This window comes from Vidua chalybeata, chromosome 6 (genome assembly GCF_026979565.1).
Source record: "Vidua chalybeata isolate OUT-0048 chromosome 6, bVidCha1 merged haplotype, whole genome shotgun sequence".
Classification (NCBI taxonomy): domain Eukaryota; kingdom Metazoa; phylum Chordata; class Aves; order Passeriformes; family Viduidae; genus Vidua; species Vidua chalybeata.
Genome location: NC_071535.1, coordinates 21,960,075 through 21,984,589, shown reverse-complemented (window position 1 = coordinate 21,984,589; position 24,515 = coordinate 21,960,075). Strand labels below are relative to the sequence as shown.

Below are 24,515 nucleotides of genomic sequence, written 5' to 3'. Positions count from 1 at the left end.
TGCAAAGGCCATGGGGATGTCCCTCAGCCTGTTGGCCACCACTGCTGGGGAACTGGGGCACCTTGCCAGCTTTTCCCACCAAAGCCAGGCAATGAGTTGGTCTCTTCTATGCCTCTGCCATCTGCAGAGTTGGCTGCCCTGTTAGGGCTGTGGGAAGGGATCTCACAAGAAGTGAGACCTGACCCCTGGTTCCCTCTTCCTGCAGGATTTTGAAGGACTACAGCCACATCCACTGCCGCAAGCACCCCCAGCAGTCCTCTGTCACCACCGTGGTCAAGTCACACCACTGGGGTGTTCGCTATGCCCCTTCACCTAGTGATATCATCTGGTGAACCCCCATGGCAAAAGGGAGGGAGGGAGGGAGGAAGGGGGAACAAGCAGATATGGGGAAGCCCATGTCCATACCTATAAGGCACCTATGTACATAGCTATAAGGAGCCTATACCCATAGGGATAGGGAGCCCATATAGCTGTAGGGAACCTGTGTCTCTATCTGTGTCTATAGGACACTTTCCCAGGGCGATGGGAGGTGAAAATCCCTCCTATTACCATGGCAGAAGTCAGCAAGGGTGACTGGGGTGATCATCCCAAAGGTGGCAGGGTCCAGCCAGCTGAGATTAGGGGTGATTGCCAGACTCTGATTTCTCTGGCCTTCTCCAAAGCCTCCTGGTTGTATGGACCTCCACTGTAGCTATTCTCTGGTCCAGGGGGCTCTGCATGTGACAGCAAAGCAGCGTGGGGAGGGAAAGAGGGCGAGCTCAGAGCAATGCCTGCCAGGATAGTTGGTGTAGATAGGAGGAGAAAGAGCTTCATGAAGGTATGCTGGGAGGCCCAGGACACAGGGCTTTTCCTTCTCATCATGTCCAAATTGTGTTTTCCTCTTACAGGGAGAATTTATCAGTCCGTGGCACATCGTGGTGGGTGCGATTCATTCTGCTTAATATCTGCCTGTTTGTCCTCCTCTTCTTCCTCACAACGCCAGCCATCATTGTCAACACTATGGACATGTTCAATGTCACACACCCTGTGGAGAGCCTCAAGGTAGTCCCTAACCCATGCCAATTTTCCTAAAAGGTCGTAATTTCCAGGCTTATCTGTGACAGGTGGGGGGCACCAGCTGTACACTGTCCTAAGATGAGCCGATGAGCCATCACTAGGTTGGGCAGTGATGAGAAACAAGGTCATTGATGAGGTCATGTCTGTGCTTGCTATGCATCCCCTTCTTGTGTTTCCAGTGGCAGAGCCCTGGGGCAGCACCTGAGCTTTGGTGCTGGTGTCCATCAAGGCAGGCATGTTGCTGTCCATTCAAGAAGGTTTGGAAAGGTTTGGAAAGAGCTCAGGAGATGTCAGGAGCTGCCAGCAGCACAGCTCCTTCTTGCTCTTTGACTTGTGAGCTTTTGGGTGGGCACTGGGGCTCAGAACATGGCTGCAGTGCCTTTGGCTGGCCTCAAGTTCTTATTTCCTAAAACAAATGGCCCTGCTCAGGGAGGGGATGCTCCAGCCCACCTGCTGCATGCACCATCGTGTGCTGTCTCCAGCATAGCTATACTGTGGTGGGTTGCTGAGGGGGTGTTCGGCTTCTCTCTTCCTGCAGAACCCCATCATCACCCAGTTTTTCCCCACGCTGCTGCTCTGGGCCTTCTCTGTCTTCCTGCCCTTCCTTGTCTACTACTCGGCATTCTTCGAGTCTCACTGGACCAGGTAATGGGGCTGGCCCCCACAGTCCCCCAGGGCTGCCATAGATGGGAGGAACTGCAGTGGAAGGGGAACCCAACCTGCAGGGAGGCAGGCAGTGAGGAGTAGACCCCCACAGTGGAGCAGAGCCCCCTGGGTGTTTCTCTCCATAGAAAGAGCTCCAAGTCCATGCACAAAGGAGCCATTTGCTTCCCCTAGTCCTCAACACTTTCAGGCTACTGACAAAGTCAGGTGGTTTTAAGATGGATCTGAAGAAGTTTGTAAGAGGGACAGTGTGATGGTGGACTGGCAGCAGCAGGGACATCCCAGGCATGCTTCCAGCCCTCAAAGGCAGAAGTATGAGTTCAGGATGCTTAAAGTAGGGGAAACTGCCCAGCACACAATGTGCTCTCTTTGTCTTGACCCTCCATCAGCCCCAAGCCCTGTGCCTCATCTCATAAGTCCTTGCAGGAGCTTTATCATCACCTCCCTTCCTTTTTCTGGGGGAAGCAGGAAGTTGTGAACTCATACTAGACACCCATCTGCCTCTTGATGGGTGTCTATACCATCAAGGATGGTAAGAGAGGGCAAAGATGAAGGAGATGAGAGACTACAGCAGATTCCTCATGGTGACACACCCTATCCTGGGAGAGGCTTTGCAAGCCCCCAGTGGATGTGCAGACCAAATGCTCACAGCTTTGTGAGGCAGGGAGTAACTCCTTGGTGAAAAGCGAGACCAAGCCCAGCCCCTCACCCCACCTGCTGCTCTTTCCCAAAAAAGTGCAATGTTCTTTTCTCATCTTCCCTCTCTGCAGGTCAAGTGAAAATCAGATCACCATGCACAAGTGCTTCTTCTTCCTGGTGTTCATGGTTATCATCCTGCCCTCACTGGGTCTGAGCAGGTACGGACCACCTTGCCATGCTGCTCTCCCTACTCCTGAGCTGCCAGGATCACACCTAGGCCCCTCGCCCTAGCAGTCCAGCCCCAAAGGGCTAAGATCCCATTGCTACCGAAACACAGCAACCTCTGGAGAGTAAAACACTCCTTTAGCAGTGCTGAGCCATTCACACATGGTCATACATGGAAACCTTCCCTGCAGAGGAGTGGAGCAGAGCTGTTTACCAGGCTGCCACAGCTGACCCAAGGGGGCTGGTGGCAGTGATCAGCTGCTGCTTGGGTTCAGCAGACCCTAAAAGGACCTGGTCAGGTATCTGCATAGCTCCAGCTACAGTAATGGAGCTACAGTGCTCCATCCAGGAGGCGAGCACTCACTCCACAGTGGTCTCGTGTAGCAGAAGGGGCTGCTCTGGCAGTGTAGGTTACAGAGAGCTTTGCCTGTTCAGGACAGGGAAAAAAAGCACATGCCTGCTGGGTTTCTCTCACATCGCTCTGTAGCTCCCCCTCTGTCTGAGCTGCTCCTCTTCTGTCCCTTCCAGCCTGGACCTGTTTTTCCGCTGGCTCTTTGACACCCACTTTCTGGATGAGGCTGAAATCAAGTTCCAGTGAGTAGCAGGAAGCTCCCAAACTTCCCAGGCAAGCGGGAGCACCTGTTGTCCACCGCCAGCAGCTCTTGCAGCTCCTGCCTGAGCATTCTCTCACTGTGTCACCTCTCTGTCCCTGGGGCAGGTGCGTTTTCCTCCCAGACAATGGCGCCTTCTTTGTCAACTATGTAGTCACCTCCAGCCTGATCGGGACGGCCATGGAGCTGCTGCGCATCCCAGGCCTCCTCGTCTACACTGCTCGCCTCTGCTTTGCCAAGTCTGAGCCCGAGCGGCTCCATGTCAAGCGGGTATGTGGCTCTGGTCACCTGTGAGCCTTCATGACCCCCAGCACAGCAGAGATGCACTCACTGGAAACTCAGGCTGTCGTGGTTCTGTGGGGGTGCTTATGGTGACTTCTTCAGGCCCCTTGGGAGCTAGTGGGGGTGAGGCAGTCCTGTGGGCCAGGGTGCAGAGGCAAATGCAGGCTTTGCAGTGACAGAGCTGGCAATTACACTGTTGGTTGTGCCCCAGAGCCAAGCATACCAGTTCCAGTTTGGACTAGAGTACGCCTGGACCTGTTGTATCTTCTCTGTTGTCATGACCTACAGCATCACCTGCCCCATCATCGTCCCCTTTGGTGAGTATGATGCCACGCCCATAGACCCAGCCATGCCAAGAGCAGCCTGTCCCAGCCACCAGCAGCAGCATGGGAGTGCAGGCTGCCTGCATGGTACAGGAGGGCACCCTTGGGCATCATCCCCAGGGCCTGCCCTGCTGTCCCTGTGGCCTGGCTGTCTCCATTGCCCTCCATCCAAATGGCTCCTCTTGTCTCACCAGGGTTGCTCTACATGCTGCTCAAGCACATGGTTGACCGGTACAACATTTACTACGTGTACATCCCCACCAAACTGAACCAGCGCCTCCACGTTGCTGCCATCAGCCAGGTCGTGGTGGCCCCCATCCTCTGCATGTTCTGGCTGCTCTTCTTCTCAGTCCTGCGCCTTGGTAGGGAGAGCTTGGGGCTGCACCCTGACTGACACTGCTGAGGGTCGTGTTTGATGTTTGGGGGTGATGAGCCACTGGTGTCACCCTTGAGTTAGGCATGGCATGGAGGGTGGTAAGGGAGAAGGTGGTGTGAAGAGCTGGCAGATGAAGGAGGTGTCAGCTTGTATTTTGGGAAGGGGGTGGAGAGCTTGTAAAACCCAAAGCAGGCACCAGCCTGGGGCTCAGCTGGACGTGCAGCTGGTTCTTGGAGGCTTATGGGCTACCCCAGTGTCTCTGTGCTATAGGTCCCACCCGGCCTGTCACCCTCTTCACCTTTGTGGTCCTCCTTTCCTGCATCATCTTCTCCTTCTTTGGCCTCTGCCTGAAGAAGCTGCAGCCACGGAAACCCTCTAGCTACCAGGTGAGCACAGACAGCCGCCCACTGTGTTCCTTCACCCCAGTGCATCCCCTCTTTGCTTGCCATGGGGAATCTGAGATAGCACCTGGCTGTCCCTAGCCAAAGCTGGGCCCTCCAAACCATGATTTCCTCATGGTCTCCTTCTCCTCAGATGTCTGACCAGTCTGAGGGCGCCTTCAATGACATGGAGCGGAGCAGCGTTTCCTCCACCCCTAACTCCAATGTGAGTACCCCTCTGCAGCCCTGCTGTGACCATCTGCTCTCACTCCCCTGGGTCCTGATGGTCCACTGCCCCCCCTGGGGCAGCTCTTTTTGGCCACTGTCCTGCAGGAGCCTGAGCTGAGCCTGACACCAGCAGCCTCTCCAGCACACCAGTCCTATGGCACCATGGGCAACCACCTGGAGCCAGCAGAGGATGGGGAGGATGGGGGGCTGCAGAGCTTCGAGACAGAGCTGGAGACCGTGGAGGGCGAGTACAGGAGCGGCCCCGTGATAGAGAACCAGGCTCGCTACCAGTGAACATCCCTGCCACAGGCTGAGAACTGACTGTGCTGAGAGCAGAGGACATGCCATGGGGCAGGAAGGAGCCTTCCCTGCACTGGTGGGGGCCACCTTGTTAATGGGGCAGGGGATGACAAGACTGATGTGAGGGAGAGACCCCATTGCATGGGCAGTGGCAGGAGGGTCTGATGGTCCCTCCCGCTGCCTGCACTGGCTGAGCCCCCCTAGTGTCCCCCTGTCCCCACCTGTCTCTTCCAGCATACAGTGGGGAAGAGGGGGTGCAGCAGTATAGGGAGAGGGTCTCTGAGAGGCCATGCTTTTGGGGGCAGGAGGAGGCCCTGTCCCCTCTGAGAGGATGAAGCAGCCCAGACAGCCCAGATGAATGTGCCTGCCATTATGCTGTCCTCTGGGTCCTCAGTGGCAGGGGACAGCCACCCATAACCCTTGCATCTCAGCCCATCCATCCACTGCTCAGGCAGCTGTCCTGCTGCCTCCCCTGCTGCTGGCCTTCAGGCTGCTGTCTGCCCCTGCTTTGCCCATTTTAGCAGGGACTGCTGACATGGGTGTGCTTTGGTGGAGGAGGTGAGTGTCCCTATGTCTGCCACCAGAGCCCCTACATAAACACCAACAGCCCTGCACCAAGGCAAGCATCAAATGCAAGCCCAGCTCTTCCTCGACCTCCCACCCCATCCCCCCATCTTGTTGCAAAATGCCTGTGCCCTTGGGCTCTTGAGGAGAAGTGGGAGATCAAGAGACAAGTGTGTTTAATGGCTTTGAGGACAGCTCTTTTTCACTCCTCTTCCCTGGCAGCACCCCATCGTGCTCATGCTGCTCTCACTGGGGCTGCCCATGGGACCCAGAATAGCTCTGTCCTAATGCAACAGAAAAAGGTGGACAGGTGGAGGCTGGCAGGACCTGGACTTCCAGGTCCTCCTGGTCCACCACATCCTGCCTGCCCTTGTCCACAAGCTGCAGCTGTGGGATGCTCCCCCAGTAGCCACACTGCCTCTCGAGTGTGAGTCCTGCTGTGATTAGTGTAAATGTGCCATTACCTGCCCAGACAGCATCCTTGGAGTTTTCCAGCTCATCCAGAGTAGCTGTGGTGGCCTCTGGGGATGAGGGTTTATCCTCATCCTCCTCAGCTTTTCTCCCACCATAGCCCAGCTGGGCATGCTGGTTCCTCACTCAGCCCTGCTTTGGTCTCAGGGCTGATTTTCCTGTCCCTGATTCTCCTGCTAGCTTCAGAGCAACTAGAGTTGCCATCGTCCCAGGGCAGTGCAGGGAGGGAAGGGGGGAAGGTGCAGCTCTGCCAGCGCCAGGGCTGCTGGCATGCAGAGTGCTGTTGTGTGAAGGCAGATGCTCAGCCATGGCACTGGTTAGCATTAGTAGTGCCACTGGGAGGAGGGGTAGTGTGCCACTTCTGGGCTGGGGGGAGGTTAAAAGGCAGCCCAGCATTGAGAGCATTAAGGGGGCCCTTAGGACGTTGCTGTGGGGCTGGTGGATCTCAGCTCAGCCAGCTGGCAGTCCCATGGCCCCCATCCCACCCACGCTCCTGCATGCTGGGGCAGTGGCTGCGGCACACTAGCCACAAATTGGTTGCCTCGGGGGAGCCTTGAGCTTAGACAAACCCTTCTAATCCCAAAACGTTCCCTGTGGGAGGGTTTTCAGCCTCCTGCCCAGGTGCCCCCGTGGCTGCCCACAGCTCAGCTGCTGCTCCCCTCACTGCCTGCTCCAGAGGCAGCCCCAGGCAGGGCACGGGGATGCTGGTGGCCTCTCTGAGGGTAGAAGCAAGTGCCTGCTAGTGGCACTGTGTCCTCAGGAGCTCGGGCTGCTGGTCTGATTGCCCTTGGCTGCCCCACTGTAGGAATGTGCCAGAGGTCTGTACCTTCTTGTGATTTATTGCTATGACCGTGCCTTGAATAAAATGACTTCACCCAGCTGCTGCCTGGCGTCGTCACCCCCATGCGTCTTTTCCTGGCACCGGTTTAGAGGGAACCCTTGCCACTAGAGCCTTTTCCCACCTGTGGGCTGCTTTGACCCTGCCTGGGTCATCCTGCAGATGCTTCAGTGGCAAGGAGACTGCTTGGAAACATCCCCCACCTCCAGACTGCCCACTATGATCCCCATGAAAACAAACCCCAACATGTGGGCAGAAGCAGCAAAGTTTCAGGAGTGGGAGAGCACCTCACTGTGTCCCAGAGAGACTGGTACAGCCCTTGGCACCATCCCCCCGTTGGGGATGGGCTGCAGTCCCGGGACAGTCGTGTGTCTTTCTTGCCCACCCTCTGTCAGCAGTCACTCCACTGGCAGATCTGGCTCAGAACACTACCAAAGGTGCAGATGCTGCTTGAAAGTAGCAGGAGGGTGGCCTGGAGCCCCTCTGGGACCAAGCAAGGGTCAGGGGCAGGAGGAACCCACCCCCTTTGAGGATGGAGCAATTATTCCCAAAGCTGAACTACCCACCAGTAAGTCCCAGGGAGGGGGGTGAACACCATTTTTAAAGTCCTTCTCTAGATTTTCAGAGAACAATGTTCTTTTCTGCCCTCCTCCCTCCCAAAATACACACTATTTTTACCTGAATTCCTACTTGAATGATCTGCCTCTGGTTTCAGCAGGTTCCTCCTGCTGACTCCTCCACAGCTTCCCTGGAGCGAGCCCTGCCACTCTAGTTTATGGCACAGGGCAGAAGGCATGGGGAGGGCTTCCCTTTGGGTGAACACCTGGAAAATTTAAAACCCATCACATACCCCACAGAGCCCCCCCACGGTTCGTAATGAGTGGTAAACGGAGTTAACACGGGGCATTGCTGTGCGAGCTGTAATTGCCCCTGGCCGCAGCTTTCCCGGGCCTCACACCGGGAAGCTCATCACGGCCTGGTGAGGGGTGTCAGCCCCGTCACACTGCACCTCTGCCTTGAGCCCGCTCCGGAGCCCGCCCCTGACTGCAGCCTGCACGCTCAGAATCCCTCACGGATCGCATGGAGTCCCCCACTGTGCCAGCTGGTGGCCGGCAGTGACAGGAGCATCCCCACCGGGCAGCAGCTGCAGCAAAGGGGCAGCTTGTGGGAGCTGTGGCAAACCTCCCTGCTGGCACAGGCAAAGATGGGAGTGCTGCTGGATGCTGCCGTGCTTGCTGGCCCTTCCCTGCAGTGCCAGGTTTGGGCTCCCACCACCAGTCCTGAGGCCAGGAAGAGCAGGAAAACTCATTTTATCAATGACCCAAAGGGGGTATTCAGATCTCTGCTGCTCTCCTTGCTCTTCACAGCCCATCACACAATGCCTTGTGGAACAAGCCCATCCTAAATGAGCAGCATGACTCTCCCAGGATGTTTTCCCCTCTCTCCTGGGCCAGGGCTGGGATTTCCAGCCTTTGGGAGATGCTATTACAGACTTTGAGCTGGCTTCCTCACTCTAGGCACCATTCTTCAGCATCAAGTGCCCAACTCTCACAGGGCTGGAAACCCATCATGTCAAAGCTGGAACACGCTAGAAAACAGAACCTCCTGCATCCTCACCAGCTGCTTCCTGGGCAGGGCTGCTGGAATGACTCTGCAATCCAGCTGGCAGGGTGGATGATGCTTCATGGAGCCAGACAGGACTTCATTATGAGGCCATGCTCCGCTGCTGCAGATGACCAGCAGTGGGTGACCAGCAACAGGTGAGCCTGTGCTATGTCAAAAAACAAAAGCAGCGGCTGAACAGGAATTTTTAGGCTGATTGCTTAAAATTCTGATTCCATTAGAGATTATTATACTTGAAAGGTCTGAGCAATCAGTAGCAGGGTGTCTCTGTTAGCTCCTCCACTGCTCACCCAGTCAATTGCCAGGCACAAAAGTTCCCAACATGCTTTTGCTGGTGGATACCTTCTCATGTCAATCAAGCCCCACTATGTGAGTGCTCCCAGTGACCAATATCTCCAAAGCTAGAGTCAACAAGAAACCAGTAAACCCCTCTCTGTCATCCTTTTTTCCTGGTCTGCGTGGGCCTTTTATATTAAAATAAACACAAGGCATCAAAACCAGCTCAGACTCACTGTTGTTTTTTAATAAACAGTACAGATGGGTATAAGAGGCACACAGACCAGTTCTCTTGGGAGTTACACAAAATGTAGCACAGAAGAGCAGAAGTCAAGGAGCTGGGAAAGCTAGGGGGAGCAGGGATGGTTTGGGCAGTAACACCCACAGCCCAGCCATCACACAGCTGCCTACTTGTCGCATGGAGCCAGAGGGTGTCCCACTCCCATGATGCTGAAGGCTGATACCCCATAACAGGGTTGCAAAGAGGACATCCCCATTCCCAAACCCTCGTGCCCCATACTGTGCCATCAAAGCTAGTGTCTCGCCTCAGCCCTAGCTCCTCCATCCCTCACTGCTGGGTGCAAGAATGGGACCCAGCTGATGGAGAGAGCCATGGGCCAGGATGGACACCACCACATTGCAGGACTGCAAAGGCAGAACATGGCACCATGGGGGACAAGGAACCTGGGGATGTTCACTGCCTGTTTCACAATACCTATTAGCTTCCCTGCCAAACACAGCTGGAGGGTTTTTTTTGATGGTAGCCCATGGCTACCATCAGGCTTGGTGGCAGGGCGCTAGAGACCCATCTTAGAGGGTGCCCCATCACCCCCTCCATGGTGCGGGCCTAGGAGACTTCAGCTACATTGAGCAGGCAGCCTTCTCCTGCCCCAGAGTGGAGGACATCTGAGAATAGGAGGAATGTGTCTTCAGAGCAGGACCATTTCAGACCCCAATGCTAGGCCTCTCCTGTCCTGAAGAAGAAGCAAAAAAAAGGGTGTTGCCTGTAACTGAATAATTGCTCCATGTCCTTCTCTGGGGCTAATGGTGGCATTGTTCTTCTTGTTCCACAGTGACTTCCCTGTAACGATGAACTCTTCCTCAAAGTGCTCAAGTTCAGCCCCTTCACAGAGCCCTCAGGTGCTGCCTCTCAGCAGTTTTCTGGGATTTCTTCTAGCAGATGCTATCTCCTCATTCCTGTGAGGGTGAGGAACTCTGCAGATGGGCACTGTGAGCAGCTAGGAAGCGCTCCAGATTCTGACGGCATCAACAGAAAGATTCCAGCTATGCTTCCTCTGGCCAAGAGCCAGAATTTCTGGAAGCTGTTGCTATGACACGATTACAACCTTCATTTTTAATACATCTTTTCCTTGGATTTATTTTATTTTCCTTAACACACAGCAGTAAACAGACATTGCTACTGCTGCTGCTGCATTTCAGATGGCTCTAAGGTTAAACCAGCTGGCCAAATCAACACAAAGCCTTTCAGCTGGCAGCCCAACCCTGCCAAAAGCAGTCTCGCCTTGGGATTAATGTGACACTATTGCCTGAAGCATCCCTAGGAAACCCACTGGGTTGTGGCCAACCTGACACCGGGAAAAACCAGGGATCCCATCCAGGTCAGAGGCAAGGCAGAGAAAAGCACCAGGATTAACCATCTGATAGTGACAAATTGATGAAGGGAGAGGGGGAAAACTCTCTGCAAGGTTTGAGGACAGCCACACAGTGTGACCAGCCTCGCTCTCTTGCTGCCTTTTAACCTGGATGGAGCCAAATCTGTCTCTGCCACAGCTGGACCAGGTACAGCAGCACAGGAAGACTGAGCAGTGTCAGACCTGGCAGGTAAAGCACAGCAAATAGGATTTTGGGCAAATAAGCCCAAGAGGCCTATGCCAGCTGTCACCTACCTAGGGTGGGTAGCAAGAGGAGGGAAGATGAGCAAGCTAAAACCCAGAGTAGGTACATGGGTGTTAGTGTTCCTGAAGGAACTTGGGGCAGGGTGGCATACCTGTGCTGTAGCACTGCCAGGCTTCAGTGCAGGGACATGCCCTGCCAGCCCTTAGCAAAGGCAGAGACACGCTCGTGTTGAAGCAGGATGGAACCACGTGAGAGCCCAGCAGCACGTGTGAGTGGCAGAGGCAGCCATGGGCACACAGAAAGACAGAGGTGGGGAGAGGCAGCGAGTGTGGCATGAGACTCCCTGTGCTCAGGACTGCTGCATGGTCAGGGATAGGGATGGCTGGCAGGATCTAGTCTCCTTCTGGGAGGGTCTCCCAGCCACGTTGCATGGCTTTCACCACAGCATTGTAGAGTTTGCTCCAAGCTTCCTGCACCTCTGGGCTGAAGGCAGCACCAAGGCATTTCTCCAGCATGTACAGCAAGGACTCGCCGACAGTCTGCAAACCAAACAAGGAGGTGTCAAGCTCAGCACCAGAGGATGACATTCAGTCTCTTGTCTCACTTCTCCACCTTTTTTGACTTCTCCAGTTGCAGGTCACCTGCTCCCCTTCCACCAACAGTACCAAGCCCCTCCAGGCCCTGGTTCATCAGAGGGGGCCCAGAACCAGCCCACATCATCCTCTTCCCTTGCCCTATGCTGGCCTCCACCGTGGATGAGTAGAGTGGAAGTCAGGGAGCAAGGCCTGACACGGCACGTGTAACACCAGGGGAGAGGTGCACATCCAGTTTCCGTGGCTCCCAGCTGCAGGTAGCTGGCCCTATCCCTTGGCATAGCTGCGGAGCAGCAGAGCTGAGCAATGCCCTGGTGTCAGGAGAGTGGATCAGACTCCATGCTGGATGCTTAGAGCATGTCTGAGTGCCTCTCAGGCTTCTCCACAGGGCACTGCTCCTCACAAAGCTGTGAGCAGCTCCATGCAGGAGCACCCTCACACTGAGTGCAGGGCTGGTGGGCATCACTAGCCCAAACAAAAGGGACCCTGCTGCCTCTGAAGAGAACAAAAGCTAGCAATAGGAATGAGCCATGTGTGGGTTGGAAAGCTTTTCTTCAGCCTGCCCTTTCCCACTGCATTTCTGTCCATGCTTGATAGCAGGAGAGGAGTAATCAAGGGTTTAATATGGAAGATGCTTGGGTGTTACTGGCATGCAGGAAGAAAGGCTGAGGTGCAGCAACCCCATCCCAGTGCAGACACAGAGAGGTGGATGCTCCCTTTTCCAGGTGTGGAGAGATTTGCCCAGAGCATTAGATGAAAAGGATCCAGGGCAAAGGCTGAGCCTGCAGCCCTGTGGCACAGGAGAGACTGTAGTGTTCTAAACCACAGTCCTCTTCAAACAGTGGAAATGCTTTTCTCCCATCTATCCTTTCTGCCTGGGTTTACTGGGCAAGGGCAGAAAACAAAGGGAGCTCAAAGGTTTCCCTCATTGGGACAGTGTCACTACATGGGTATCAGCATCTTGGACAGGCTGCCCTGAGCCATGAGCTTTCTCTCCAGACAGCTGAACCCAGAGGAAGGATGGGGACAGCTGAGGGTTGCAGGCAGGGGTGAACAAACACAGCCACAGCGAGACAAGAGAGAACACCTCACCGAGAAAGACTCAACCTTCACACCAACTGCCTGGTGCTTCTTGCCAAGGTTGCAGAGATACTCTTCCAGGCAGGACAAGTTCTCCAGGTGGCTCACAGCAGCATCAATCACCAGCATCACCTGGCACAGGAGCAGAGAGGCAGAATGCCATTAACAGAAAGGTTCAGCTTCTCTCCCAGAGGAAACAAAGTGTCTGATCCTCTACTTCACCCTTGTCAGCCTGACCCCATCCCAACCCAGATGCCCTCTGAGCTTTCCTTTGCTCTGCTGTGATCCGTGTATCACATCAGTGAGGCTGGCAGCAGCACACACCACATCATTCCATGGGACACTACCAGGGCTGCACAGTAAGCTGCACTGCTGACCACCCTGTCCCAGAGGGGATAAACAGCCATACAGCAGAGCAGTTGCAGGTTAAGACCTAATGCTGATGCAGTCATTAGAACTCCTAGGACCACAGGACAACTGCATGGAAATCCCAGAAGTTGCCAGGACTAGAGTTTCCAATTAGAAGTTGCCAAAACGGTGCAACTGTGAATAAGGCCGCTCCAATTCTAAGATCAGCCGAGGTATTTTGAAGAGATGGGATGGAGAGTACAGCCAGGTCTCTTGACCTGGTCTGGTAAAACACATACCATAGTCTCCCAGGAGCATTAAGAGTCAAATGGAAATGGGACAGAAAAGATTTAATGAAGGATGAAGGGAACAGACACAACAAATTAGAAGAAGAGATTAAAGCCAGGACATGGTTATCTTGGCAAAGCCAACAGGTTATAGAATTGTGCTCTGTAATTTCAACAGGCAATTTATCTCCAACAAGAGCAAAAAACTATTTCAGCTCAAGGCAATAATCTTAACTTTGCCAATAAAGAGAAGCTGGAAAATAACAAAAAGCTTGCAGCTATCAGAGGAGCTCAGTCCTGAAACAGCCTCTTAACAAGGAATAAAGGCAGGCAAGCAAAGCACCAAACTGGTTTAAAGATGGAGTCAGGCAGTTTAAGAAGGCATCTGCAAGCCAAGGCTATGCTTTATCCCAGTGTGGCTTCTCTTCAGGGTTCAGCAAAGGGTCTCTGTTCACCAGGTGTACTGTGCATGCATGAGCCTCTCCTCAGCGTTGCTCTTTTCTGTGTTTGTGGGGAGGAGAATGTGTACTGCAGCACTCCTTCGGAGGCTCTCTGACTCCACAGCAGTAGGTCCAGGGTAGCCTGGCCCACTGCCCACCTCCTGGTCAGCATGTGGCCAAGCAGAGAACTTCAGTCCTCATCTGGACACAGGCGAGCTTCCTGAGGCACCTCCACAGCAGGAGAAGGATTTTTTCAGCTTTCACAGAAAGCAATCCACTCTCAGATGAGGGCATGGAGATCAGCATGGTGCTTCTTAGCCACCATAACCTGCATTCTCATTCCCTCCCCACTCTTGTAGGACACTTTGTCCTGGCCTTCTGCTAGCATGAGTAACCCCCCAGAGTTACCATCTCAGGAGGAGACTTCCCATGTGTTCCCTGGTCAGACACACCACAGTCCCAAATCGTTGCCTAAGAGTTTCGTCCTCCATGGAGGCTGTGCTCCAGCCATGCCACAGCTCCTCTCTCACCTTCCTGATGTGATCCAGGAACTCAGGGGCAGAGAGGCACTCCTGAGGGCTGGCAAACTGCTTGCAGTTGTACTGGAAAAGGGGCAGCAGATCAGGATCCAAGTCAAACAGCCTGAAGAGCAAGAAAGAACACCCCATCTTCTTATTTCCTCAGCTTTAGTTAAAGTCACAGTCACCCCATCAGCAGCACACCCACAGCCTACTTCTGCCTCTCTTCCCACCCACTGATCCCTCTCCATCTGTAAAAGATCCAAAAGTTCTGAAAAGCTTTAGTTTGGGGCAATCCAGATTGCCTATGGACAAAAACCTTTCTGTTTCTCTAGCCCATAACCTCAGCTCATGGATACATATTTATGGCACCTGAGAACTGGCACCCAACCCTCTGGAGTTTCTTCCAGCCTGGCCCTTCTGCTCAAAGAGTTGGCTGTTATCTCATCTATTCCCATTCACACTTTTTGATCCCCTTGAACCCGAAAGCTCCCAAAATCAGGGAAGGCCTCCAGCAGCCATCTGGACCAAGGGGGGCATGTACAAACTCAGCTGATGCCCCACTCCCCGACACCATCACCAACTCCCATTTCCTCTCCCCCTGCCCCCTGCCCCATCCTCCCTTGCCAGTGTATGTCAGGCACACAGGACTCAATAGCAGCCACCCAGGTAGATATAACTGGCCACCAGTAATTTAGACAGGACAGTCTTTCTCCTCATCCTGTGCATTAAACTACTGCACCCCTCTCCCCCACGTTGTTGTCACTGCTCTAGTCCTGCTTTGGGAGATTTGGATCCCTCTCGCTCCAAAAGCTGCTCATCGACTCTCCAAATGTCCTTTTTTTAAATGACTTTTCATTGATTTTTCCTTTTTTTCTCTTCACATTATTGATACATTCATCTGCTGAGGAGAGGCAAGGAGCTGGGTATCAGCCATTCCATCCGGCACACCATTTCCTCTGCCCTGCGACTGAATCCCCCTCAGGTGGCCAGGTCTGTGCCTGGGGCTGCACAGCACTTCCCTGGTCAGGGAATGATCGGGCGGCCCCTTCCGCGGACACGCAGCCCTTCGGAGAGCAGAAGTCGCGGTGGCAAGGCAGGGGATCGGCGGGCAGAAACGCACAGAACCTGCCCGCCGCTTCTCTCTCGCTCTCGTCTCCGCGCCTCAAAGTTCTCACTGGCGAAGGACGGGAGAGGCAGGGCAGAGCGCGGAGCGGAGCCCGGCCCTGCCGCACACCGCTGCCCCACGGCACCTGCGGCTGGGCGGCGGAGTGGCTTCGGCTCCCCGGGGACCGCCAGCCGCGGGAGGGGAGAGCGGCCGGGGAGGGGAGCCGGCCAGGAGCCACGCCAAGCACAGGGAAGCGCTTCTCTCCAAGAAGCGGAGCCCGTCCATCCCTCCCGCACGGGTCAGTGCGGGCGGGCAGGCGGCCGGGACCGGGGTGCGGTGGCCGCATCGCGCCGCTCACCTGCTGAAGAGGACGAGGCCGTGCTGCACGGGGCTGCCGCTCACCCGCTGCCAGCTCTCCCGGATCAGCGCCCGCTGCCCGCCCGACAGCGGCATCCCGCTCTCCATGGCGGGGGCGGGGGCTCTGCCCCTCGCCGCCCGAGGCGAGGCGCCGGTACCGCGGCTCCGCCGGCGGAGGGGCCGGCGAGCTGTGGCCGCCCGCCCCTCGCTCCGCCGGGGAGCGCCGGCGCTGCCCCCGCGCCCCCCGCCACGGCCGCACCCGCGCTCCGCCCGCCGGCACCGCCGAGCCCCGCGGCCGCTCTGCTCCACCCGCGGCCGCCCCGGCCGGGGAAGGAAGATCTCACCGAGCGTTTCTCACTCGGGATGAGGAAGGAAGGAGGGATGGAAGGAAGAAAAAAAGAAATTCGAAATGCCCAAACTTCCCCATCCCGGGCCCGCGGGCAGAGCAGAAAGTTCAGCTGGTTCACGGTTGACATTTTCCATCGTCCTGATTTTACAAGTGAAGCAGAGCAGGGCAGAGCCGTGCCAGCGAGGAGACCACCGGGACCTGGCCACGTTCGCTCACCATCAGCACAGCTCCCTCTAAGCATAACTTTGCTCAGGAGGGCCTCAGCGATGCTCTACAGCATCCTCTTGCTCTTGGCCACTTCCACTGAGACCCTGGATGCCACACAGCCACCTGCTATCTCCACAGGCAGATGCAGTCTAGACACTGCAAGGTACGTGTCTAATTTAAGGCTAATTATGCCAGCTGAATCAGGCAAAGTTGCTAATAACAGATGAGAAGACATGACATCTTTGTCAAATGTGTTCAGGATGCACAGATTCTCTTTGCTGTTCAGACACTGCTTAATTTGGCCCCAGGACTTACACAGAACAGAGGAAACAAAGCAAGAAATGGCAAATGAGGTCTCAAGCAGCGCAAGGGAAGTCAGGAAAGTTAAAGTTTTCAGAAGAACAAGAGCAATACAAAAGTGCAACTATTACTGAAACCACCACAGTCTGCACAAAAATGACAATTGTACTGATCTTATTACAAGTTCTGCTTCTGTACATCAGACTTATTTCTGGTAATCAGGAGAAAAGACAGAAGCCTCTGACCCATCCCAGAGGCACATTGACTAAGAGTAGGCAGAAAGGAGGCTCTTCTTATGGGAGAATTGAAAACATTCCCTGGGAGGAGACAAGTTCAAAGGCTCAATGTTATGTTCTCAGTCCCAGCTTGTCTCCCAGGGGCCTTTCTCCTATAGAGCTGGAGTGACAGCACTGACTGCAGTGACAGCAGGAAGTCACCCGAGATGGCTCTGCAAGTGCCAGAATAAATTACCTGTTTTCCCAGGATTTTGAGACCTCGCGTTCTCAGCGCAGACCAGACAAGATGCTGCGCAGGAAAAGCTCCACATGCGTTAAAGGAAGCTGAAGAACCCTGTCCTAAAATTGGGCACTCGAGTCAGAACTGATGGGACTAAGGAGTCAGCTAAAACAGCATCTTGACTGTGTGGTTTAAAGGGCACATTCACACCGGGGGCTGACGGTAAGTCACTGCCATGATAACCGCTGAAGCGGCAAGGAGCCTGATAGGGAGCTGGGAGATACAGGGTTAACCCGAGCAGGGCGGAGAAGACCAGTCCGGCAGCGACAAAGCAAACATTAACCTTTAGCTGTCCTGCGGCTGATCGAGCGAACCAGCAACGAGCATGAAGTGTCATCCTTGGTCATCTGTGCAAGGTACTCTGACATTTCAGCCAGTTGTCACAGGCACGCAGGCGTGGAGCTTCACCAGAGCCTGGCTGGACAGTTCAGCCTGGCCCTGCTAACCATAAAGAGTAGAACACACAGGCAGTGGTGTGGTCGGTGCCAGGGTACTGGAAAGGAGCATGGAGAGTCATCCCAGGCCACAGGAGACTGAGGAGCAGAGTTGTAGCACATACGTGTAGTCAAAGCAGCAACTAAGGCTGATTATTTGCCTAACAATATTTTGAACACATTCAGAGCTGGCTGATAGTGAAGGAAGAGAAACTCCACAAAAGCAAGTTAAGAGTGATCAATTCCTGAAGATTTGTTGGGATGTGGGACACCTTTCTTCCCATCCACATAGGGCACCGTATCAGCTACCCTATCCCAGGGCAACAACAAAATACAGGTTCAGCCATTGTTCCTGATAGAAAGGGTGTCTCAGACAGCAGCAGTGAAGCTGTGATGGCAAAAGAAAATGGTGGCTCTTGTCCAAAATAATGTCCCTGCACCTTCTCTCTGTGCTGCAGGTAGCAGCTGAACATTCACAGACAAGGCACAAGTGTCAGAACAGATCAGATATAAGGGCAGCAATGAGAGGGCTGAGACTGATATGCCTTCCTTCCATGGAAAATAGGAGTGCCTCAGCTGATGAAAGGGGCAATGGTCTGGCCATATCCCCACCCACCTGTTGGTACCCAAACCCTACATGGATATGACACACAGTAGAGTCCAAGAACTTTTCCCTGCCTGCCAGCAACAGGTCCTTCTGGGCAGGATACATTCAGGAGCAGTTTCCCCATCTCCCCTGACTGTCTGAACAGTGAATCCATCCCTTTGCTGCCTTCTGGCACTGATACGTCTCCACTCTCTTAAAAAACCCAGTATTTTTCCCCTGTGACAGCATAGGTCTTCCAGCACAGGAAGAAGGAGCTGCAAGGAGGGACTTGCGATGGGAGACAGGGAGAGCTCAGCGATAATAAATGTTCAAACCACCATTCAAAGGATTTCAAAGACTGAGGGTTTGGGAGAGACAGTGCTCTTGTCTGTGTGCAAAGCAGCTTCTCCCTTGCAGTTATGTGGCTGTCAGAATTCCTCCTGCTGTCACAGTACTGAGGTGCTGAGAGCACAAGTTGAGTCCGGAGGGGATTTCAAGTACAAGGAAGCAAACAAGAAAACCTCTCTTCTTGTTTCAAATGTTTTGTGAGCCTTCAAGCATGAGAATCTCAGCAAGAGGTTGAGCACTGCAATGCTCTGAGGTCAGAGGGTTTCCCGTGATGGTTCCCAGCTCCCTTGGCTCCATGGACCTAACCTGGCAGTTCAGCTTTTTTCTGAGCTGCTCTTGGATTCCTGCAAGACTGTCCCTGGAGCTCTCATGAGTGAAGAACAACCAGGTCAGCAGCACAGACTGCTCCACCTGCAGACCACTTGAAGAAAGGGGAGGGAGGTTTTTGGAGAAATTCACTGACATGCAAAGAGGATGATAATGCTCTTTTGTGCTTTGGAAGAACACAAATTTGTAATGTCTTTAGTTTGCAGTGGGTTTCGTTATTGCAATCTACATCCACTTCAAGTTACAGTACCAACACTCTTAACCTCCTTGCCAAGTGTCAGCTTTACTTGTTCAGTGCCTCAGTTTATCCACATGGAAAGAAAGTTACCCAATCTCATAAAACAGTGTGACAGAACTAGGAGTAAGCTCGCAAATGCCAGTCCCCAGCCCAGCACTAAGGGTTCACAGCACCTGGAGAACAACCCTTCCTGCCCAGGGAGGCCCTGTCTGCCTGGCCCAGGGATGACTGCTTTACCCGTGCTGCTGTGGCACCTTCAGTTTTCATCCCAGCTGCTGCACTAACAAACCCATATCTCCCTTTGAACTCTTGCTCATTTCCAATTCTACATCTGTGAGTCTTCATAAATAATGACACTCTGATCCATCTGCCTCAGGCTCCCTGCTCACTTAGGATACAGACTCCTGGGTTTGGCTAATCCCCTTTGTTTCCCCTTTTCCCCAGTCTCAAAACCACAGATTATGACAGGCTCTCTTTTTCTCAGAATCCCATCCCCTCCCATCCCATCCTCAGGTGTGTGCAGAAATCCTACAACGTTCCCAAAATTCTTCTAAAGCTACCCCCTCAGGCCATGGTGCAGCACAGCTCAGTAGCAAAGCCAGTCACGAAATATGATTTCATAACAAGAATCAAAACTGATGCAAGAGGTAATAATCTTGTTCATAAAATTATTTAGATGAGCTGCAGAGTTTGCTTGCTGTCATCATGACTGTGGAGAGAACAGTGCAGCAATACCACCCTCAGTGGTGGGGATCTGGACTAAGAGGAGAGGGATAGGCCAAGGGAGGATTCAACGGTAGAATAAAATGAAAACTTCTTTTGAAATCAATTTGCTAGACATCCCCAGGTTTATCTTGAATATCCTGTGGCCATCTAGGGAATATTTGTACAGGCAGGTGAAAACAGTCATAGGATGACCAGACATGAAGTGGTGAGAAAAGTCAAAGGGGATCACACGGAGCTGTTGGACCAGGTCTGGCACTTGCAGATGCTCAGACCTTATCCCAGATGTTATTTACCTTGGGCTCCCTAGCACAATGATAACCCAGATCAGCAGGCTGATCTTCCAAGAAGCAACCTCTGTCTTTTGTAAGTCACTCTGCCAAAGTGAGTTCAAAGAGTTCAAGACCATGTCAGTCTTGACACACAAGCTGAATTTGGTTGTAAGACACAGCTATGCAGGGGTGTGCACCCCAGCTGGTGGGACGCAAGCAAAAAGCTCTCCAGCCTCATTAGCACAACATGGTGCTCTAGCTAATATGCCTGGCAACTTGGCAAGCATTGTGTTACCTGGCTTCTGTCCTACCTGGGGATGATGCACACAGTCTTGGATCTTCCTCCAGTTGTCCTTATGCTTCTGGACTAGCTCATCCTTCAGCTGCTAAAACATCATGGCAAAAGCTTGTAAAAGAATGCTTTATTCATTGTGGAGTCTCCTCTGTAGCTTACCTCCTGGACTTGTTTCAGAAGCACTGCTGGTCTCTCAAATGCTCATTGATTGTCTTCTCTCTGATCTCAACTCTCTTTGTTGTCTCCTCCTTGCAATTTTAATTGACTATTGATTAGGCCATCTCTTACAAACGTTTGACCTACAGCGGTTGTCTCCAGGAATAGCATTTTTTATATGATCTATTAAAACAAAGGTTTTGTATTTTACTACACCCATTCCTTCATGTCAGGGCTGTGCCAGGATTCCCACATTTCAGCTTTGCACTCAGCCATCTGGTCTCAAAGCAAACCCCATGCATTATTCCTTCTATGTGTGGGACACTTATGGCTTGAGACCTTTTCCTCCTCACCTAAGCCATTACAGCTTTGAGGCTCTGCCAAAAATAATTCTCCTGTTCAGTGAAGAATTTTTCACCTGCAAACTGCACAGCTACATTCACCACTAAACTGTGTCCCCAAGTGTCACATCTACGTGGTTGTTGTATACTTTAAGGTATGGTAATTCAACCACTTCCCTGGGCAGGCTGTTCCAATGCCTGGCCACCCTCCAAATGAAGAATTTTTTCCCTCATATTCAATCTAAACCTGGCCTGGTACAAGCTGAGGCCTTTTCCTCTCATCCTGTCACTTGTGACTTGAGAGAAGAGACTGACTCCCACCTTGCTACAGCCTCCTTTCAGGTACTTGTAGAGAGAGATAAGGTCCCCCCATGAGCTTCTTCTTCTCCAGGCTAAAAATCCCCAGCTCTGTCAGCTGCTTCTCATCAGAGTTGTGCTCCAGATGCTTTACCAGCTCTGTTGCCCTTCTCTGGACACGCTGAAGTACCTCAATGTCTTTCTTGCAATGAGGGATCCAAAAAATGAACACAGGATTTGAGGTGTGAGTGCTGAGAAGGGTACAATCATTGCCTTGGTCCTGCTTGGCCACACTGTTTCTGATGCACATCAAGAATGCATGTTCCCATTCTCATGTAAGCTGATTCGCCCCACTTCTTAGCTGCTTTCATTCTCCACCATGTAACGGAACAGTTATTGTCCCTAAAGCACTGCAAGGCACCAGCACACTGCCAGGGTGTGACTCAGCTGATTCAACACCGATGTTTTTGTGAGGACACATAACTAAACTCCTGTCATGGTTGGACACTGGCACAACGCCAGCGTCCCCATGAAAATGCACCTTCCTTAAATAAATGCTGTGAGATGTTATCAGGAACAGAGCAGAGCAGGCCCAAGCTTAATAACAAAGGAAAAAAACTTTATTAAACTACTACTAATACAGAAAACACATAAACTAAATCCAGGATGAAGACCCTTTAAAACACCCCTCCTCCTCCCAATTTCCAAAAACACCCAGCATTAAATATCACCCGGGATTCCTGATCAAATTCCCACCCTTTAGATAATCAATACTCAAACTATCAAGAGAGAGAGAAGTCTCTCTTGTACCACAGACCCCCCAGGAAACACAGCTGCCCCCCTGTGTTTCCCTGTCACACATGGCAACCGCCCGGAGAAAATCTGCCAGTGTGACACTCTCCATTCCATGTCACAGTGCTCTCACCACCGTGCATGGACAGACTGCTCATAGGGCTCCTTTAAGGATGCTTTGCCACGGACCCAAAGATACAACAGTTCAGTTTCTCATCCTGGGACTACAGTCCCCCCCATTTTCCCCTGGGGCCGAGGGGTCCAAAAACAGGACTCATCTTCTTCCCGAAGACCGAGGGTATCACCATTCCCTCTTCAGCTCTCTTCGTTTCTCGCCATTCTTGTGCTGTTCAAAGCTGAAACAGGTCTCCCTGGGTCACCACTGCATCCCCCTAAAATGCAGTCTCCATTGCAGGAGATTTTGGTTCAGTCCATGGCTAACAAGAAAAGTCCAGCCAAAAGCTACTTCATCATCTCCTCCCACTTAAATATTTCTTCTTCTAACATCTCAGGTCCCGGACTATCTCTCTTCCACTACAAATCAAGGAGGAGTAATACTTTTAAAAAAGCCCTCATTTCCTGGAAAGGGTTAAACGTTCAGACTCCCTGGACAGCTGATATCTCAGTCCGGCGTTTCGCCTCCCACGCTGGGCATTCCCCCCCTTCTCCTTCTCCTCTGCCAGCAGATTTCCAGGTGCCGCCAGGCTCTCTGTCTCTTTCCCTCTTGGCGGGGGGGCAAAGGCATCTCCGCTCCTCTCCACCCTTCCGTCCAGGAGCTGGCTGGGTTCCAGACCCTCAGCCCCCTCGGCCTACCTGGACAAGGCCGCGTGGCTTCCCCTCCCCCACCCAGCCTAAGGCTGGGCAGGGGGAGAGTCTGCACTCTCTGACGACCGGAACCAAAAGAGAGTTCTCCTGGGAGTTCTTGCTTTTAACCCCCTGTGTTCTCAGAGGCGTGTCCATACTTTCAGTGGTCACTCCAGGTGCCAATATCCAAACCTGACCACTGATTGGTTTGACCCAACTTCCTGGAAAAAATTCACTTCCATGTCAAACCACGACAACTCCCATTCTGGTCAATGGGGAAACCCAGGTACTTAAGAACCACCTCATCCTAAAATACATGGTGAAAAAAATAGGTCAGGTGAATGAAGCCTTAAGACTACCTTTTGTCAGCTGCATGACAAGATGACAGGCTTTGGATGCAATATAGAGATAAAGCAATGACTGCAAGAAGGATAAAAATGGAAAAGCAATTTACAACAATTATAATGCTTGTCAGACTTAGACCCATTCTAAAAAGCACAAACTTTCTACTTCCAGAGCATGCATTACATGGCCCAGAGTACAGTTAGTGGTGGTGTATTAGAGAACAACTCCAAAGTGGACAACCACAACCCTCAGATGTAAACCAGGCAGCAGTGGTAGGTGTAGTGAAGCTGAAATCCATATGATTTCAGCATATGGACCTCAGGAGACTGATGTTGGAAGACATGGTACGGATTGGGAAACCTTATAGTTAATCAAAGAAAATGAAAAGGATGTCATGGAAGATTGAGGGCCAAAGGAAGCAACTTGTATGGGAAGTTTCTATTTGGTTAGAAAATAGAAGATTAAGAAGCAGCTTGAAGACAGAGCACAAAATCTATATTAAAATGTTACCCTGTTCTTTTGAGAATTTTAAAGTTCTTCTAAAAGTTTCTTATGCCTTCTGATGTTTACATATTTCTACTGAATTTTCTCACACTGTTCTTGTAAATAATGATTATTTTGCATTCTTCTTTGTGAGTAGAGAGAATTGATGAACTGTTGGTTTGACCAGTGTAGTTGGAGAGGTGGCAGTTCCACCCTCCAATCCACTGTCACTTTTATTATTGTATATATTATGGAGTCAGAAAATAAAATCTCTCTTTAAGTTCTTTTCTTCCCTCTTTTACATCTAGTGTCCGTGTGTGAGTTATTTCATGTCGTAGTGTGACATTAAAACACCAGGTTGTAAAAAAACCTCATTCTTGTTGAGGAAGAGATAACAGGGTGATGGCTGGAATCTAGAAGCCTACAAATCTGGCAGGTTCAAATCAAGTGCAAATTGGAATCAGTCACCACTGTTCACCCATGTGAGATCACTCACCTGCAGAAAGAAGCCATTCTTCCTTTAGAAGGAAGTGAGAAGTAAAGTTTTACTTCAGCATTTTACAAACAATACATCCTTCTGTTTTGGTCATCTCCCTACATTCTAGCACAGCTTTTGTATCAGCAGTCCTCCCTTCCAGAACAATAGTCCTGATCAGACAATATCCAAAGACCAACTTGCACTGTGTGGAGCAATACAAGAGTCAATAGGCTTTTTAGTAACCATTTCATAGCCTGTTGTATCACACTGTACAGGCCACACAGTCCAGTTTCTAGCTGTCCTGGCTGTACTTCAGCAGCCCTTGGAACATGTCCAGACTGGTTGGCCCTCCTCCAGCACTCATCTGGGCATCAATGTGTAGTCCCAGGTAAGGTAGCTTTATTTTGGTTTTTCCCATCTAGTTCCACCCCAAGCAATCCCTTATTACACTCTACTCAAAAGTATATCCCAGCCCCTACAGCCTCATATAAAGCCAGATTCTGATTTTTAGTGTTATGGATTCTCACATTTAATTCACAGTAAGAGCCTCATTTGTACAAAACTGCACCTGTCTGGTGTTATGAACACTAGACTGAACATGACTTACAGAAAAATGCTGGGTTTCTGAATAAAGTGCTTGACCTGTCAAATGAAGTCTTCATAGGTAACCTATCAGAAGCTTGAGGAAAATATCCATTAAACCTGACATATTATACATATTGACAATTTACCGCATCTTTAACAGGGAGAAATAAACCTGCTTTGACAGACAATACTGAAT

The 24,515-nt window shown here is 52.1% G+C and overlaps 2 protein-coding genes across 5 annotated transcripts in view; one reads left to right on the top strand and one right to left on the bottom strand.

Annotated features, from left to right (window-relative positions):
• TMEM63C (transmembrane protein 63C) overlaps nucleotides 1–6,996 on the top strand; it is a 31,326-nt gene extending 24,330 nt beyond the window's left edge. For all 4 annotated transcript variants that reach the window (XM_053946443.1, XM_053946442.1, XM_053946445.1 and 1 more), the window contains exons 14-24: nucleotides 206–328; nucleotides 888–1,041; nucleotides 1,595–1,701; nucleotides 2,490–2,576; nucleotides 3,112–3,177; nucleotides 3,302–3,464; nucleotides 3,688–3,793; nucleotides 3,994–4,161; nucleotides 4,446–4,561; nucleotides 4,710–4,781; nucleotides 4,865–6,996. In XM_053946443.1, coding sequence (XP_053802418.1) covers nucleotides 206–328; nucleotides 888–1,041; nucleotides 1,595–1,701; nucleotides 2,490–2,576; nucleotides 3,112–3,177; nucleotides 3,302–3,464; nucleotides 3,688–3,793; nucleotides 3,994–4,161; nucleotides 4,446–4,561; nucleotides 4,710–4,781; nucleotides 4,865–5,077 — 1,375 coding nt within the window. In that variant the 3' untranslated portion in view covers nucleotides 5,078–6,996. The remainder of the gene's footprint in view (nucleotides 1–205; nucleotides 329–887; nucleotides 1,042–1,594; nucleotides 1,702–2,489; nucleotides 2,577–3,111; nucleotides 3,178–3,301; nucleotides 3,465–3,687; nucleotides 3,794–3,993; nucleotides 4,162–4,445; nucleotides 4,562–4,709; nucleotides 4,782–4,864) is intronic.
• A 2,084-nt stretch (nucleotides 6,997–9,080) lies between these two features.
• On the bottom strand, nucleotides 9,081–15,665 carry NGB (neuroglobin). The gene is made up of 4 exons (XM_053945922.1): nucleotides 15,445–15,665; nucleotides 13,991–14,102; nucleotides 12,398–12,517; nucleotides 9,081–11,251 (listed from the first exon to the last, which is right to left on the bottom strand). The coding sequence occupies exons 1-4, from the start codon at nucleotides 15,549–15,551 to the stop codon at nucleotides 11,105–11,107; spliced, it is 486 nt and encodes a 161-aa protein (XP_053801897.1). The 5' UTR covers nucleotides 15,552–15,665; the 3' UTR covers nucleotides 9,081–11,104.
• Nucleotides 15,666–24,515: the final 8,850 nt, after the last annotated feature.